This window comes from Carlito syrichta, unplaced genomic scaffold (genome assembly GCF_000164805.1).
Source record: "Carlito syrichta isolate Samal-C Ts95f unplaced genomic scaffold, Tarsius_syrichta-2.0.1 Scaffold307112, whole genome shotgun sequence".
Classification (NCBI taxonomy): Eukaryota; Metazoa; Chordata; class Mammalia; order Primates; family Tarsiidae; genus Carlito; species Carlito syrichta.
Genome location: NW_007251208.1, coordinates 510004 through 529585, shown reverse-complemented (window position 1 = coordinate 529585; position 19582 = coordinate 510004). Strand labels below are relative to the sequence as shown.

General features: G+C 35.0%; 1 protein-coding gene across 14 annotated transcripts in view; it reads right to left on the bottom strand.

Moving 5' to 3' along the window:
• CADPS2 (calcium dependent secretion activator 2) overlaps nt 1-19582 on the bottom strand; it is a 589108-nt gene that overhangs the window by 126818 nt on the left and 442708 nt on the right. For 7 of the 14 annotated variants that reach the window (XM_021715434.1, XM_021715433.1, XM_008063867.2 and 4 more), the window contains 4 exons: nt 18917-19018; nt 7412-7475; nt 4352-4475; nt 2348-2368 (listed from right to left, as the gene is read on the bottom strand). In XM_021715434.1, coding sequence (XP_021571109.1) covers nt 2348-2368; nt 4352-4475; nt 7412-7475; nt 18917-19018 — 311 coding nt within the window. The remainder of the gene's footprint in view (nt 1-2347; nt 2369-4351; nt 4476-7411; nt 7476-18916; nt 19019-19582) is intronic. The other 7 variants (XM_008063869.1, XM_021715437.1, XM_021715440.1 and 4 more) reach the window with 1 other exon arrangement.

Sequence of the window (19582 nt, the reverse complement as noted above, 5' to 3'; positions counted from 1 at the left end):
GCAGTGGGAAAGCTATGAACAGTCCTGGACTCCTTGTTTGTAAACTATGAAAGAAACTGTTTTCCCAACAGGAATGTTGTAGGGATAAAATGCCATAAGAGGTTTTGAAAAAAATTTGTTACAGAGCAAGGGATTGGTGATATTGCAATGGGTTAACTGTAAGAGGGGATGATAATATCTTATTTTTTTCAAAAAAAATTCTTTATCCTAAAGTGTACTTAGCCGATTGTGATGTGTGTGTTCTTTCCCATTTTCATGGCTCTGACTATTTTGTTCCTGTCACTTTCTGGGGTCAGATATAGAAAAATAATAGAAAAAGGTAGGACAAAAAAGAGAAATAGGGTCCTTAATGGAAGACCAGTTAAGAACAACCCAAGCAAAGTTGTTTCTAACATTATATACAAAATCTGACTAAAATGAGAAATCTAGGACTAGGAAGGTTCATCACTTGTCCCTTGCTCTATTGTATTCAGATGGAAATAACTAACCTCTTGCCTCTCTCCAAAGTCCAGAGTGCCTACTTGGTGCCAGTAGGTCCGGTACTAGGTGCTGGGGCTACAACCATGAACAAGTCAGGGAGGACCCTGCCTGCATTATACACAGATAAAGGCATGTGTGGTTAAATTAATTGCAATTGTAATAAGGGGTACAAGAAAAAATGTAATAAAGCCTTTAACAGTTCAGCGACTCAGAGAAGAACTCTTTCCTAGCAATTTCCTGAGAGTGGGATTTCATAACCTCTGCTCATTCCCATGATTAACAACTTTCAAAGTTAATAACTGCTTACTTTTTATTTAATAGCATTTTTGCTTTTTATCCTCATGTTATCTTTGAGAGCGACAAAGGAAGATGGTCCTCTTTTCTAGTTGTAAGAGCCCTTCAAATATTGGTGACAGCTTCCAAATAAGATTAGTGTCCATGCTTAAAACATAATGTACACCATTAACACTGCCAGCTTTTTTGCTTTGAATTTCTATCAACAAATATTGTGAACCTTTAGAGATAAATGGACTATTCTTTCTCTACAAAACATTAGCAATAGTTCTGATAAAATAAAGACATTCTCAGTCTCCTTATCAAAATGATCTAGTAGAACTCCTGAACAAGAGAGAGCTATTCATCAAGATAAAACATCACACAGACATCAGCACAAGAAATAACAAAATGAAGAGGCAACTTACAGAATGGGAGAAAATATTTGCACACACTATAGCTGATATAGGGTTACAATTCAAAATTTATAAGTAAACTCCTACAACTTGATAGCAAAAAGCCAAATAACCCAACTTAAAAAGGAGCTAAATATACATTTCTCAAAAGATACATGAATGGTCAACAAGTATATGAAAAGGTGCTTGACATCACAAATGTTCAGGGACATGCAATCAAAACCACAGTGAGATTATCACCTTACATCTGTTAGTCTGTCTATTATTTTAAAAAAGAAACAAAGCAAAAGACAGTAAGTATTGGCAAGGATTTGGAGAAGAGGGAACCCTTATATACTGTTGGTGGGAATGTAATTTGGGGCAGCCACTGTGGAAAACAATATGGGAGTTCCTGGAAAAATTTTAAAAATGGAACTACCATCGGATTCAGCAATCTCACTTTTAGGTATTTATTCAAAGGAATTGAAATCAGGATCTCAAAGAAATATCTGCTCTTCCATGTTCACTGTAGCATGATTGACTATAACCAAAACACGAAAGCAACCCAAATGACCATGGACAGGTGAATGGATTAAGAAAATACAGTATATACATCCAATGAAGGAAATCCCACCACTTGCAGGATTCAGCCTTACAAAAGAAGGAAATCCTGGCTTATTAGTAAAATTAGCCAGTCACAGAAGGACAAATAATGCATGATACCACTTACATGAGGACTGTAAAACAGTCAAACTCACAGAAGCAGAGAGTAGAACAGTGATTGCCAGGAGAACATGGGTAAGCAGTAATCAAAGGGTTCAGAGTCTCAGGTATGCAAGAGAAGTCACTCCTAGAGACCTGCTGTACAGTAGGGTGCCTATGGTAACAATGCTGTATCACACACATGGAAATTGCTATGAGAGTAGCTCTTAAGTTCAGTTTTTTAATCACAACGTATTAATGGTTATTATAATAATCAAGAGAGTGTGAGGAAACTTCTGGAGGTGATGAACAGGTTGTGATACAAATTGTGATGACGGTTTCACGGATATATATTTTTCTCCATGCTCTTCAAGTGGTACACGTTAGCCATATACATATTCAGCTTGTTTGTCAATCATACTTCAGCAAAGAGGTTTAAAAAATATCATGCCACCACATGAGAAATAATGGCGCATGCATGCAGACATATGAATTACCTGTTTCCTTTTCTGCTGGTCCTAAAACATAAGAAAAGAGAATTTAGGAGAAAAACAAGCTCTACCTGTATTGCTCACATAATGCAGAAGGCCAACAAAGCAAAGAAAAAATAGCCTACTTCTTATTTCTAACTTAAATTTGATTTGGTTCTTGGCCTGGTCCTGAGCATAACACAAAAATGTATTTTTTAGAAAATATTTTTCAAAAGTATGCTATAAGGGAGAGACAAATAATGAAAAAGCACAGACGTTTTTCTCATTTATTGAGTAAGCAGTTTGTTTTTTAAAAAGAATACTGGTTGGCATTTCTACCAGAGTCATTTGCTAGAATTCATTTTCTAGAATATTCTCCCATTAGACTAGAGATAAAAGAGGGGTGATTTCAGAAAGGGAAAAGGTGAGAGAGTTCCTTGCTCACTGTCCATTTGGCCTTACCATAGGCTTCTCTCTAACACAGACTTGTTTTTCTGTGTATAAATAAAATAAAGTTCTTTATCCATATTAAGAAGGATTCTCTGACTATAAAGTGCAGAGACAAACAGAGAAATATACTGCATATCTTTTCTGTGTTCTTGGATAAGGTAATGGTACAAAATATTAACTCAGACAATTAAGAACAAAAGGATTCTTAAAGTATTTTTTATATAGTCTATAATATTGATATAAAACAATATTTTGCTTATTTAAGTTGTCTAGAAACTTATTCTCTCTTTGCCAGATTTGAAAGACTTTACTATGTCTCTTTTTATATTAATTCTTTCAATCTATGTTCAGAACACCCAGTATACCCTAAACGTGAAAATTATTTGAATGAGTCCTCAAAATTGAAAACCAATGTGTTTATCTTCCACTTGCCCCAAATGATCGCATGTTCATTGCTTTTGCTTTAACACAACATGATATCATAATTAATGATGTTAAACTGGTAACTAAGGAGGTTTCATGTTGTTACTCTTGTGATATAATATTGGTTGCTATAGTGATGAGATGGCTTTTTTGTTAATCACTCAGGAGGTTGGTTGTCACATGCTTGTTAGAAAGCTTGACCAGATTTGGAAAGAAAAAAGGAATAATAACACAATTATAATTAATTTTTTTCACTAGATGAATTTTGATAAAACTATCCTAATATCAACTAATTCATAAATGTATGATTCATTAAGTACAATTTTATATTAAAAGTTACTAAATTTTTTCTAAAGGATGACTTACTTTCCATTTTCAGAAGTATTTAACATTAACTGCAACCTTTTTCTCTACCCCAGTTAATGCTACATGTATTATTATATAAGGCAGTTTTATGATAATTTAAATGAAAACATGTGAAGCCTTTTCTGTTACTTTTAATTACACAAATCAAAGAACTGTGCAATAAAAGCTGACTTTGTGACTTTGGCACAAATTCTAATTCACTTATTTCTAAACATTTGAAATACCACTATCCTTAATGAATAAAGCCTGAAGAAAGAGAAAAAAAATGCACATTCCTCTCAAGAGATCTAATCTTCCAAATGCATCAATATATTGCAAGCAATTAAAAACGGCAAGAAGTTCTATCAGTTTATTTCAGCCCTTACAATAATCAACAAGTTTCCTCCTTCTCTGAGTGACACTGAAGAAGACAAAACAAACTTATGCAATACTACATGGTTATGGATCAGAAAAGAATCTACTGCCTGTAGTTTAAATGTTAGACATACTTACAGTAATGCCAAAAAATACAACCCATGAAAACACCTTTTGGCTTCTTGAAAACTCAACATAAGAACAAAGGACAACTTAAGCACGAATCCTGGGTCTTTCATTCAAGCAGAGTCCCAGGAGGCATATTAAAGCAATGAATAGGAAAAAGCTCTTAAGTTCACCAGCTGAGATTTTAATGAGACATTTCCCTTTGCCATGGTACAGGATTGTTCAGGAAAGGAAAGGCCTTCTCATAGAAAATTCAGTTAATATGCATTGTTGGCTCTAACTGCCACTTCGGCAATTGCTCACTGCACTGACCTTCTATTTTGGCATATTCTGTGAGTCTAGTGTAATTGATCAAGGCAGCTTTCTCGAGACATTTTCTGACCACTTTCTTCACCTCTTCTGCCGGTATGGGAGTGGCAATATCTTTCATTAAAACCTACCAAGAGAGGAAGGAGGGGGATGGGGGTGACAGACAGAGAGAAAGATAGATGTTGTATAAAATGAATACTATAGACAAATTACACAAATTGTCGCAGAACGATTACTAGGAAGAGGAAAGGGTCCTAGGTGCCATGGGGGAAAGTAATGAGTCGGCACTTCACAACTGGGATTGTAATCCTCTAACCTTGACTCCTCCTCCTGTCTAAACCTCATTTATGCACATCAAAACCTACCCTAGGCCAGGCCACCATTCAGTGTGACTGTCACTTTTCCTCCAGGGACCCACGACACTATTAGAGCAGCTGTTTCAGATCAAAATTACAGTTCTTGGGACAAGTAATAGTTTGTCTTGTACATCCCTAAACCTAAAAGTCTTAAGTCTTTTGACCACTCTATTAGCAAATGATAACAAAAATTCCATTAAGAATAAACATAATTCCTGAGCCCTAAAAAAGTCAAGACCTCTACTCTCACTAATTAAACTTGGATCATTTGTGATTTGCTGAAGACACCATGGCAGCTTATGAAAAAGGGGGGACAAAAACCTCTTTGTCTTAGTGAAACAAATGCTTACAAGGTATCAAATGCTAAGATACAGGAAACTTTCTGTGGTTTTGAAAAAATAACATTATTCTCTGCTGGATTCTTAAAATGTGTTTTTGAATTTCTTCTTAAAAAGTTTTATTACAGGGTAAGGGGAAAATACAATTATATCCAGAATTCAAGATATAATATATTTAAACTCTTTTATACAGACTCATTGATAATTTTCTTTAAAGCTTTCTTGATGATAAAACTGCTCACAATAAGTTTTGATTACACTACTTGTCAAATTATTTTTCCATATAGGTAATGCAATTTTTCTTCCTCTATTTACATTCCATTTGTAAAATATATGGCAGAATGTTAATACAGAGAAGATAATACTTTTGCAAGTACTCAAACTATTCTCTTAGTCTTAGTCTTTTATTTTGAAAGGAATATTGAAAGAACATGAAAACATCCATTCATACTTTATTATTTCACTCTCTTTTCAGTCTTCCTCAGAACTAAGGACTTAATGTCTAATTTATTCAATCATCCAAGTAGTGATCCTTGACAACATTTTTTAAAGGCTACTCATTAACAATATCTTAAAAAATTTATTGGACAAGGTTTTCTTCTTTGAAAACAGCAAACTTTATTATTAAAGTTTTTCTCCCTTTATCAAATTCAATTATTCTGCATTATTCTGACATATATTTGGCACTTATATGCACATTAGACTCTGCAGCAGAAAAATACTTTTGCACACAGTAAAAACTAGGTATTCATTAAAAACACACTTTTAAATATTATTCCTTGAATTTTATTTTAATATTAATTTGTTCCATATGCAGAATCATGAATTTTACTATTATACTTCCTATGATGACAGACTTTAAATAACAGAAATGGCTGTCAAAATCAGGATGCATATGTTTGCCAGTGAATTGAGTCTAGGGTTTAAATCAGGCAATCTTTCCTATTATCTAGGAGCTAAGCACTGAGTTGGAATGGGAGAAACTGAATCTTCTTTCCTGGCAAATGCAGGTAAAGAGCTGGCACATGCAAAAAGGGAGACGCCAATCTCTGTTTCATGCTTCCTCCCATGTTATTCCAAGGTATTGCAGGATTCATAAATTCACATGTAGATTTTGTTTAATTTTTCCATGTCAGTAAGAAAAGAGGCATAAAAATGAAGAAATGGCCCTTAACATTTCTCTCTCAATTCAGCAAGAGATGTGATTAGTGATTATAACTGGAATAAAGGTCCCTCTTCATCCTGCCACCTGTCAATGCAGGGCACCAGGGCATCTCTGTGATTAACTAAGTCTTCCCTGCTGTGGGGAGGAAGGAGCCTCTGCCATGGAAACCAGGACACAGAGAGGCTGCACTAGGTACCCACGATGGGATGCTGTTCCAAAAAGTAAAGCAATCTTTAAGGATTCTATTTGTCCACAGTACAGTAATAAATAGGATGAAATGAATACTGTGAAAAATCTGAGTTATGTACAGCTTTCAGTGTCATAAAAACTCTAACAAAACATAATTACGACAATAATATTTCTATCATACAATGCAAAGCAATCAGGGATAAGATAGGGATATAGAAATAAAATCAATCTGTAATCCTAAAATCTCATTGTAATCATCAGTTCTAACCCTCATCCTTCAAGTTCTTAAATCACTGAACTAGAGATGCAATGTCCGAACAGTCTCCTCTTTTTGTTTTCATAGAGATGCTAATAAACAATGTAATATCTAAAATGAATCTGGCAGAAAATGGACAAGATCAAGTACTTAATGTCAATAAATCAGGATCAGATAATCAAATTATGAGCTATAGATGATGCCTAGAAATTCTTTCTAATTCTGATAAGGCATAGGAGTTGACAACATCACTTAACAGTTAGCATCCAGCTAGCATATGAACACAGAATAATACTTCTCTTTCAAATTCAACTGCCATAAAAATAGAATATACTTCCATTAAAAATAATTTTTTAGCATAAATTTAAAATATTGTGTGTTAGTTATTTTTTAAGGGAAAATACATTTCTACAATGTGTGAATTCATTTAAAGAACATAAAGTTGGGGGGAAAATAAAAGACAACTGTGAAGAAAAGCAGAGACAGTTTTTAACTGAAAAGAGACAATTTTACAAAGGGAAAAAAAGGTAGGAAAGATGGATACTATAAAAAAGATGCCATAATCTCAGAATAAAATAGCAGTGGTAGGCTTTAGAAAGAAAGAAGAGGTAGAGGGAGAATTTGAATGAAGGTGAAATATTCATGAAATATGACTTGGTAAAGAGTATAGGGGCATGGGACTGTCTGCCTAGTTTAAAAACTGAAATACACAGCAATCGAGAAAGCAAATAACATTTATAAAGTCATGTTCCAACATACCCTTTCCAGTAATGAAAGTGTAGCTTTTAGAGCACCTTCAGGTCGTCCAAAGGGAAAACAGTACCTTTAAAAACAAAAGAAGGAACAAAAAACCCAAACATTTAATAACCAACACTGCTAAATGATTCCCACTTATATTACTTGGCATTAGTGGAGAACAATGAAATGAGCACATCAACTCCTCCAGGAAAATTTTTAACAGCTAAACTTTACCTAACCCCATGATTTCAAAGTCTTAAATAATACAGGAGTAAACTGTGATGAAAAGGTTCTCAAAGTTTTGATTTATGTATTAAAAGAATACAGAAAACAAAAAAAGAACCTCAAAGGTCACGAGTAAACAGATAACATGCATTTCCCAATAATTTCTTGTTTAAGGTTTGTTGTTACTTAAACTCCAAGAGAAAATGAAATAGTTTCCCTCATTTCCTCTCATAGCTATGTGTGGTTTCAGGTGGCCACAAGTGCCACAGACATAACTTCTAGGACAGACAAGCTTCCCGTTCTTCCCTTTGCTGACATTTGCCATGGTGCCTAACTCTTCGATCCCCCCACCCCACCCCACAACACACGCAAATCCTCTGCAGTTCTTTAGTCAGCAGAGTCATTTGTCCCAAGTTTTCTGGGCCCATGCGTTCCTACTACACACCAACAAAGGGAGGGCAGGTTACAGGGATGTTCTGAAATCAGGGTCAAACTAGGCTGGGAGCGTGAGTGGGCCAATCAGAAGTTCATTGTCACATGGTGGTAACAGGTTGCTTGCTCTTTACAAGGGGGTCTCTCTTTAGGTCAATTTGCAAGAATACTGAAGACCAGGGCCATTTCATTCTTCTGCAGCTCCTTGCTTTGTTGAACCAGATTCAGCAAAGCATCCCGTTGCAGGACGGCAGTTTCAGCCCCAAGATCAAGTGTGACAGGCATCTGGGTTATCTTTACAATGCCACCTTGCTCTGACTTAGAAATCTGCAACCTAAAAACTTGGAAAGAAGTTTACTTATGTCCATGTCCTTTTCCATTATTCAGGGACTTAGTGGACATATTTGTCAAATAAATTAAATATTAATAAAATTAAAATAAATGTTATTAAATACATTTTATTAAATAAATAAAGCAAATTTTTTCCCCCTGTAATTTGAATAGGTTGCCCTAAAAAGTACATATGTGTTGTTTAATTTGTTTTACAGGACCAAATTTTAAATAAAAAAAGAGATGGCTTTCTCCCTTTCTTTTTAAACAGAGCAACAGTTGAGTTTATATTAGGATTGGGTTTTAATTTTGTGAAACTTTCATTAGTCTCAGACAAATGCAAGTAAATGCTCTATACATCTAGTCATTTTTCTAGTCATTTTTCTAGTTTTTTTATAGAATACTGTATTTATCATTTCATTTACAACTAAAAATTTCCTTGCATAATCTTGCTTCTATGTACCCCATTGCCCTCTCCCCAGGCAAAAAAGGTACAAACAATTTATTTTTATAGTTTCTCTTGTGCAGTGGTGCTTTTTAGAGCATTAGCAAATTATCAAAGTACCTTTAATCACTTTGTATACTATAAATGTTAATCCACATTTAAATAAATCACAAATTGGGTTCTTGTAGTCCCCTCCCCTGCTTAATCTTTTCAGTGTGTTTGCATAATCCACCCATTATCTTTCCTATTGTTTATTTCCATTAACCCGTGGGTGACACATTTTATGAATGGAATGTTACTGATCCCTAGATTACATTTAGCATTTCAGGGCTCTGAGGTCCCACTGGGTATGTTCTGAATTAGCATTAGCTGCCCATGATGTGTAAATAATTCAACACATTTACAGAGTACAAGTAATCCTGAATCAATAAAGTACAGAAAATAACTACACAGAAGCTTAATTAATCTTTACAAAACAAGTTTTAAGAGAAGAGAATCGTTTTGTTCTGCCTTTTAGGATAAATATTTTGGGTTTTACTACTCTGATAGCTCCATAACAGCAGAGAAGTGAAAAACACTCAATTATCAAATAAAATTCAACATTTAATATCTAATCTGACTAAACTAAAGTCACCCTTATTCCCACTCTGATAAATTAATTATAGAGATAAATGAGACAGGATAAACTCGTTCTACGAGTAAGCCTTTTCTTTTCCCTACCCATTTTAAAATACGGTATTTTTTTGAAAATCAAAGTTATAGATGTACGTAATTTGAAAAAGAAATTTCTTCTCTTTTCTTTTCTTTTTTTTAATGAAAACAGAAGTCCTTTATGTTGGCTCCACCCTGTCCCAAATAATTTCTGCTTTCTAGAAAAAAAAATTGCTATCAACTTTTAGCTGATTCCTTTTGGTATTTAAACTTCATATCCCTAAATTGCACACCTATTTCAAAGTCTTGATTTTTTTCAGTTTTAGATATTATCTACTAACCTCCCATAAGAAGGAGAAATATTTAGCTCTTATTTTATTTTTTAAAATAGCTTTATTGAGAGGTATAACTTACACAATAAACTGCATATATTTAAAATATACAATTGGGTTAAATTTTGACATTATGTATATACTAGTGAAACCAGCACCATATTCAAGTAATTCATGACCCCCAAATGTTTCGTCTCCATAACAAGCAACTACTTATTTACTTTCTATCATTGGAATTAGCTGAAAAGTCAAAAATTTAATGTAAGAGAAAACATACAGTATCTAATTTTTTGGATCTGATTTCTTTCACTTGGCATAGCTATTTTGATATTTATTCATGCTGTTGTATATCTCAACAGTTCATTACTTTTTATTGCTGAGTAGTATTCCATTGCATGCAATCTATTGTTTATCCATTCCTTGTTGATAGTCATTTGGCTTATTTTCAATTTTGGCTATTATGAATAATGCTGGTAAGAATATTCATATAAAAATATATGAGTGAACACATGTTTTCATTTCTCTTGGGAAAATATCTAGGAGTGAAATGACTACGTCACATAATAGATGTTTATATTTTTAAAAGCCTACCAATCTATTTTCTAAAATGGGTTGAATCACTTTACATTCTCATCATCAGTGTATGAGAGTTCCAGTTTCTCCAAAACCATGCCAACATTTGTTACTTTCAGTTTTTGTTTATTTGTTTTGCTTTTTCGGTTAAGCTATACCAATTGGTATGTAGTGGCACTTAACTGTGGTTTTAAGTTTAATTTCTCTATTGAGTAATGATGTAGAGCATCTTTTCAAATGCCTTTTTGCCATCATACATTTTTAGTAAAATTCCTGCTAAAACAATCTTTTATTTGGGTTGATTAATCTCTTATAATTATAATCTTAAATAAAAGTCTACTGTGGTATATGTATTTTGTAAATATTTTCTCTCATTTTGTGACTCACCTGTTTATTCCCTTAACAATGTCTTTGGAAGAACAAAAGTTTTGAATTTTAAGGAACTTCAAGGCAACAATTTTTCCATTTATGAATAATGATTTTGGTGTTCTATTTATGAACTTTTGCTTAGCCCAAGGACACATTTTCTCCTGTTTTCTAGGTCTATCCATTTGGAGTTAACTTTGTACCAGGTGTGATGTATGAATTGAAGTCAATAGTGTGTATTTGCATATCAAATATTTGTAGCATTACTTGTTGAAAAGAAAAAGCATACTTTGCAAATTGCCTTTGCACATTCATTGAAAATCAATAGACTATATATGTGTGTGGGTCTATTTCTAGACTCTCAATAGCATACTTGCTTCATTACTGTAGCTTTATATCCTGAAATCATGTAAGGTTAGCATTCCAATGTTGTCCTTTTTAAAAGTTATTTTGGCTATGGTAATGTCCTTGCTTTTACATATATATTTTAGAATTAGGTTGCTAATTTCTACAAAATCCTACTGGAATTGTGATTGGAACAACACTGGCTCTATAAATCAATGTAGGGAGAATTGGCATCTTAACAATATTGGTCTTCTGACCCACAATACAGTATACCTCTCCCTTTATTTAGGGTTTATTTCATTTTTCTTTTCTTTTTTCTTTTTTTTGGGTTAGAGTCTCACTCTGTTGCCAAGCTGGAGTGCAGGGGAATGTTCATGGCCACCACAGCCTTGACCTGCTAGGCTCAGGTGATCCTTTTGACTCAGCCTTCCAAGTAGTTGGAACAACAGGTACAGGTCACCACGCCCGACTAAGTTTTTTGGTTTATTGTAGAGACGAGGTGTTGCCAAGTTGCCCAGGCTGGTCTCGAATCCCTGAGCTTAGGCAATCCTCTTGCCTTGGCCTTATTTAATTTTTCTCAGCAATACATTGTATTTTTCAGTGCACAGGTTTTACATATCTTTCATGTGATTGATTCCTAAGTATTTCATAATTTTAGTTACTATAGTAAATGATATTATTTAATCACATGTCTAATTATTGCTAGCTTATAGAAGGAAGTTAATATGTAGATATTTATCTAGGATTCTGCAACTTTTCTAAACTTTTTTTTATTAGAGTAGAATTTTTTAGATTCCATAAGATTTCTACACATATGATCATGTCACCTGCAAATAAAGACAGTTTTGCTTCTTCCATCATAATCTAATGACTTTAATTCATTTTTTGCAGACTTAACATAGGGTTGAGATGTATTGGCTAGTACAATTTTAAAGAGAAGTAGCGAGAACAGATATGCTTGCCTTGTTTTTGATCTTAAGTAACAAACATTCAGCCTTTTACCATCACATATGGTATTAGCTGTAGGTTTTCTATATAGGCCCTTAACTAGCTATATATGACACATAATAATAATCCTTCTAATATTCTTGCTTACTAATTTATATTCTGTAAAATTACTACGTTTTGGTTGGTTGGGTTTTTTTATTCTCTTCATTGGTCACACTTTACTATTTTTTTCTACATACCTAAACATTTTGGGGTTTTTTTGAGTTGGGGTCTCACTCTATTACTCAGGCTGCAGTGCAGTGGCACAATCACAGCTCACTGCAGGCTGGACCCCTTGGACTTAAGTGATCCTCCCACCTCAGCCTCCAGAGTGGGGGGGACTATAGGTGCACATCACCACACCCAAATAATTTTTTCACTTTTTTGTGGAGATGAGGTCTCACTCTGTTGCCTAGGCTGTTCTTCAACTCCTGAGTTCAAGCAGTCTTCCTGCCTCATCTTCCCTTATGCTGGTATTACAGGCATAAGCCACTGCGCCTGGCTTTAACATTTTTGATTGGATAAATTTTACCTTATTGATGGTTAGATATTTTTATAGTCTTTAAATATGCTTGGTTTCTGTGTTTAGAAATGTACTCAATTTACTTGAAAATAGTTTGATTTATTTGAATCTTGATTTTAATCCTCTTTAGGAGATACCAAAGTGGTGTTCATTTTAGAGTTACTTTTTTTCCTTCTCCTGTGGCAAAACCCCATGAGTACTCAGATACTTGTGAGTTAGGTTTTCTGTTCTGGATAATAAAAGCTGGAACTACTTCTGGCCCTGTGTTAGCATTGGGTATTTCCCCCTGTAATCTTTTCCTGTGGTTCTTTGCTAGACTTGGGATGGTTTCCTCATATATACGTGATGATTAATACTTAACCGGAGACTCAGGGAACCCTTTACAAATACTTGTAGTTCTTTACCCTCTCTCTTGTCTTTAGAACTTTGGCCTGAGAACTCTTGCTGCTTTGGTCATCCTGGACCCCCAGCTCTATCTCTTCAAGTCAGGGAGTCTGCAGGGCTCCACCTAGGTTCCTCCTACCTTGGTCATGGCTGGAAAAATTCTTCTTGCAGTAAGCAGTAAGCAGGGGCTTATTTCATTTGTTTCCCATCTCTTGGAAATCACTGTCATTTATTGCCTTATGTTTAATGCCTTGAAAATCATTTTCCTCACATTTTTTTGCCCCTTTTAAACATTGTTTCCAGTGGGAGTTTAAATATAATTCCCTGTTACTCTATCTTGGACATAAGTAGGTCTCTCTTTCTTCTTTTTTTGTAACCACTTTCTCCCACTGTAAACATAATTCCTGCATCTTCCTTCTAATACAGTTACATCATGTTGGGAGAGTTAAATCTAAATTCATTATCTACATTATATTAATTATGTAAATGTCCTAGGCTGCTGAGACACAGTATTTACTATGATTATTTTCTATGCCTTGCTTATTAGTTTGTTTATACTTAATAAGTATCTTTGTGTTAAATTTCCTCTTTTTATTTATTTAATCTAAAACAATTCCAAACTCTAAGATAACTGATGCAATCTAATTAATACAACTCCAAACTCTATTTCAGGTGGGTAAATCTCCTCTCAACATGTTAAAATATGTTTTGCTAACTTCATATGCTTGGAGAATTTCCTGATCTCCTCCAGTTAGAACTAGTTGCTGTCTAAACTTGAATTGTCTCCTTGGGGATGTCTATAAACCACCATTCTGATGATTCCCTTCTCTCTCACGCTGATTTCCCATTCCAGGAATCTTAGGTCTTCCTCTTTGTTTTATTCCCCCATCATTTTGGTAAATTCTACAATTCACCAAAGCAAATATGAGAAGCACATTTTTTGAGTGCATACCTGAAGATATCATATTCTACCATCACCCTTCATAAAAACTCTTTTTTGCTATAGAATTCTTGGTTGGTAATAATCATTTCTCAGAATTATGAAGTCATCGATGCACTGTTATCCAGATACCTGTATTGCTCTTCATATAAAAATGAAAGCTGCAGAAAAACCCTGTGGATGCATTTTTCAATCAAGAAATGTCAAATGTCAACAAGAGACCCATTCTCCCAGCTAATGATGCTGAAGGGGAAGTGAAACTATGCAGATCTCATTTTGTAAGGGAAGCCAGCCCAGTGAGCATGTTCAGTACATGACTACAAACACAGTACAAATGGTAGCTGGTTACTATTTCCTCGCAATTTAACTGGAGCCTTTTCTTTTTCTTTCCAAGGAGACTGAGCTATATATTAACTTGACTGAAGTCTCTCTGCAGAGTTCCTCTGGGGCCCTTCACAATATTGCTGCATCCCTTCAGGGTGAAGTAGACAGTTTCTGGAATGCCATGCCAAAAGAACAGTTTGATGGCTGAGAAGGGTCTTCACTCACGCAGTAGATGTGGCAAATAGAGAATGTCTCAGGTCATTTTTATTTTTTTTTTTTTGAGTCTCACTCTGTCATCCAAGCTGGAGTGCAGTGGCATGCTCATGGCCATCACAGCTTCTGCCAGCTGCGCTCAAGTGATCCTTCCACCTCAGCCTTCTAAGTAGCTGGAACCACAGGCGTGTGCTACCACACCCAGCTAATTTTTTGATTTATTGTAGAGACAAGGCCTCACCAAGTTGCCCAGGCTGGTCTTGAACCCATAGGCTCAGGCAGTCCCCTTAACTCAACCTACCAGTGTACTGGTATCACAGGTGTGAGCCACTGTGCCCAGTTAATTCTGATTCATTGTTTTAAATCTGTTTTCTCTGATTTTAAAAACATCCTTAAGTTTCTGAAAACTCATGTAAATGTACAACCTGATGAGTATATATGCAAACCCACTATGCTGGGTACTCAATGGGCTTTTTAAATCTAAAATTTACGTATTTTAATTCTGGAAAATATTTTTGAATAGTTTTATTGCTAATTTCCTACCTTTGGCCTTAACTGTTTCTGTAATTCCTATCATTTATGATAATAAAAGTCCTAAGCAGGTAATTTTAAACATATTTTCACTAGTGTGTTTGTATGTTGCATGTACGGCTTTTACATGTACTTACGAAGAGTACTTATTAGTTTTCTGAGGTTTTTTCCTGTTTTATAATGTCTTGTTTTTGTTTTAGAGATGCTCTATATTTTCAAACTTCTCTAAGGATACAATAATAGATTTTCTTGCCCCCTCCCCTTATAATCTTTGTTTTTATCAAGTTGTTTTTTGGGGGGAATTACTTGCATTGATTGCTGTCTTTTATATGAAATCTTTCCTCAACTGTCTAACGTCCTAGGCTGTCTGATCATTTTCAAAAGTGTGATATTACTGAATGGAAGCTATGTGCATGCAGATGGGACTTGTAGACTATGGATGTTGCAGAAGGGGAATCTGGTTGGACTGTTTGTATGGGAAGTCTCTGCTGTCCACAGCTTTAGGTCTTTTCTCTTGGGGTAGTTAGAGAACCAGGGGAAGTCACTTTGAAATATGCTTGGAAAGCATAAACCTGTCTGCCAACATTTGGGAATCGGGTGTGTAAGTTCAGAGAGGTCTGTGATTCTCAAATTTCAGAATAAACACATATTTAATCTCTCTGTTTCTACCTTCAACTGTGCCTGATGTTTCCTCCTTTCCTCCATCCCAATCCAGGTATCCTCTAATTTGGCTCTCTCCAAGGAATAAATCTGCAGTCCTCTAAATATCTTGGTGGTTATATGTAAATCAGATTGCTTCTCCGAGTTCACACTGCCAGATTATAATTTTTTCCCTAGATTGCTAAATTAAATATTATTCATCCATCTGACTTCTGAAGTTGTTTTTTTTTTCAATTTCTGTTCTCTGTAATTTTCTCCTTTTTACTCTTGCTGTCCTTGTGGGTTTATGCCTTCTTGAAAAAGACTGTTCTGTTGTGTTAGCTAAGTTCTGAGGATATTAAGCCAAATACCTTTTAAACTTGTCAGCGTTTTTCTTCTTCTTATTTCTATCTGCCATCTTTAACCAGAAGTTTCTAATTAATGTTTAATTTAGTTGGCCTTATTATTTTGTCTATGTTTTTACAATCCACTTCTAGAATACAGTTGACCATAAATAAATAAATTTCTATACAAGGCTTATTAATAGTACTTTCATTCTAAATTTTAACATAATTGGCTAAAGAAGATAATTTGGGAATCCTTAGGAGAGTCCTAATGGGCAATTTTAATACATTATTTTTCTAAATTTGCCTTTGTGGTCATCTAAAATTTCTTCTATTTCATTTTGATCCCGTTTCCTCTTATCCAGTCCTCTATCGACTTAGGAAAAACAAAACTAGCAAAATTTATAAACTCTACAAACATCACAAAAGAAAAGAATATGAGCCCAAAACTTTTATACCATTAATTTAAACTCTTATCCTCAATATGTGAAAGAAATAAAACTAAAAGGGACTCTAGAGTACACTTTTAAAGAAGTTATCCAAAGAGGCTGCATATATAAGAGAAACGGAGACACAGAACTCTGAGAGAAAATAAAATTAATACAATGATAATACAAAACAAGTACAATAAATGATGTGGACATACCGCCCCTACTTTGTAGTTTCTGGGTGGCAGTGTGGGAGAATGAACTCCCCTGATGGGGTGGCTCTGACTAGTCTAATTCAATCATGATGGTCCCATGTGAATGTCAGTGACGGATTGAGGAGACATTTAATTCATGGGTTTACTGTGACCACCGGGTTTGGTTAGAAGTGGGCCCATGATATATGAGGGATAGTTTGCTCAAATCATCTAAAGAAATGTTTTATGATCTTAAAGAGAATCACAGAATGAGAAGGCTTCTGCTCCTTCCTTGGTACACTGACATGTATGGATATGAGGCCAAGAAATTCTATAGTCTTCTTGCCAGCAGCAAGGAGAAGAAGTCATCGTATGAAAGTGGTTAGCAATGTGAGAATCACAAAGAAATGGTGCTATCGCCAGTGGATGGAGCCTGTCTTAAAGCTTACCCTGCCTGAGACTTACAGGCAAGGAGCATATAAACGTGTTTTATGTTTAAGCCAATTTGAGGTAGGATGTCTATCACTTGCAGCTGGAATCATTTATATAATAATCATGGAGACTTATCCAATTACTGAGATAGATATTCAACTGAATGACAAGTTCTGTCTCAACAATAGCAAAAAAGGAAAAGGGAAAAAAAATTACATCAATTTTTCTTGAAAGTCACAGAAAGCACCTTTAGAGGACGCTATACAACCTAGGAAACAAATTTTCAACAAAAGATAATGCAGAAACGTATGTCTGCAAATGCAAAAGATTTCTTCATGTCTCTCTTTTGTTTTTAAACTAAAATAATTTCAGGTACACAATTCAATCTTAACTCAGTTGGATTTGGCTATGCTATTTAAAACAGTGTTTCCTATTTTTTTTTTTTTTTGAGTTGGAGTCTCACTCTATCACCCAGACTGGAGTGCAGTGGTCACTCCCGGCCACTGCAGCCTCGACCTGCTGGGCTCCAGTGATCCTTCCACCTCAGCCTTCCAAGTAGCTGGAACTACAAGCGCGCGCTACCATGCCCAGTTAATTTTTTTTTTTTTTTTTTATCACAGAGATGAGGTCTCGCCAAGTTGCCCAGGTGGGTCTCGAACCTGCAGGCTCAGGCAATTCACTCACCTTGGCCTCCCAAAGCGTGGGATTACAGGCTGAGCCACCGAGCCCGGCCTAGAACAGTGTTTCCTTATGTGACTTTACTGGTCTTTTGGGTAGAGTAGTTTGCCAGTGTGGGATTGGCCCACACACTGGAGATTTAAACCCAGCGCCAAATGACTGCCCCTGCCCCCAAGTACTGTGACAATAAAAGTCCTCCCTAATTCATTTACCCTAAAGTTGGAGCACCAGTCCCAGTGGAAAATAAGTAATGTAGAGCAATAGATTCGTAGTATATACTCTGAGAATTTAGTCTTTCAATATCATTTTTAAAAAATCACAGCATCTAAACTCATTCTTTGTATTCCAGATATGAAAACAAAGGCTTGGAATGACCATATAGCATTCAAATGGTTAAATAACACTTTCTTGGGGAACCCAAAGAGTTTATTTTTTAAGATAAGTTCACGTGAAATGTTTCCAAGTCATGCGTGCGATACGGCAGACATGCTAGGACACAATACATTGATACGTGGCATTTTATAGGATCAAATGAAAGAGTGATAGAAAAAGAAATTGCATCAGCATATTTCTGTTATTAACCATTGGGTGGTACTGAACTAACTATAATCAGGGGAAAAGAAATATCAAGATATGTTTTTGTTACTCTGCATACCTTTGTATTGATAGCTAATTTTTTAGGAACTGTGCCAGATGTAGTGGCCTATGTTCTCATAGAATGTAAATAAAAAGAAACCAATGACTTCAACAATGTATGTCATAAGTATGTCCTAAGGGATAAGTGGAGGGTACAAACAACAAATGCTAAACGACTTTAGAAAACTCTTTGGTGGCATAATCAAGAAAGGTTCCATTGTGGCGGTAAGACTTGAGAGTCTCCTTGGCTGGTGATGCAGAGAGAAGCAGGATGGATCACTAGAGCTAGGGGAAAGAGGCTATGCAAGGACGAGAAACGCAAAAGGCAAGTACGAGATATAGAGAAATGCATATTGTAGGGGAGGCGACTAGTCTAAAAGAGTGGTGGAAACTGAATGGCAAGCTGGGGAACAGACCCCAGATGGAAGAATGTAGATCATACTCTGCAGGTAACGGGAAAGCTGTTGATAATTCTTGAGTAGTAGTAGAAATATATCACAAACTATTTATAGCAGAAGGGAAGGTTGAGTGAAGTATAAAAGCAAATGTTTCCATTAATAAATAGAATATATACCTGAAATGGCTTATCTGATTTTCTAAAAGGGAAGAGAGTCTCTCTTTTATTTCCTCAAATCTCTCCTTTTCTTCCACCGAAACAGTCCCGATTCCATCAGGCCTGAAAAAAAAAAAAAAACCAGAATCAATTATTTATATTGATAGAGCATTTACATTTATATATTTTACACACTCATATACATTTAAAACTCTAATTAAGAAAAAAGGCATATTGATCCACTATATGCGTATTAATTGTGTTTGCAGTAAAAACTTGTTGAAGATCTTTGCAGCCATTTGCTTCATATTTTGACATGAAATGAATGGAATGGAATTATTCTCTTTTAGACAGCCTTCAAGGTAAAAGATTACCATAAATATTTTCCAGAACTATTGAAAACAATAACTAGTCCTTGAAAATGACAGTGAAAAGTGTTTTATAGTGATACCAAACATTTACCCAATTAAATGAATATCCCTGAATAAAAATATTATAAAAAGCATGCTGAATGCAAGCTAAAATGTCTTAACTACTTCACTTCTAAATAAAAATTAAGCTAATACAATATAATTTTAATTGTTGTGAGAAATGCAGAAGTTTCAGATACATGTAGAAGTTCACTGCTCTCTTTTTTTGTTTATATGTGACATATAAAAAATAAATAGTAGAATAAAAACTTATACC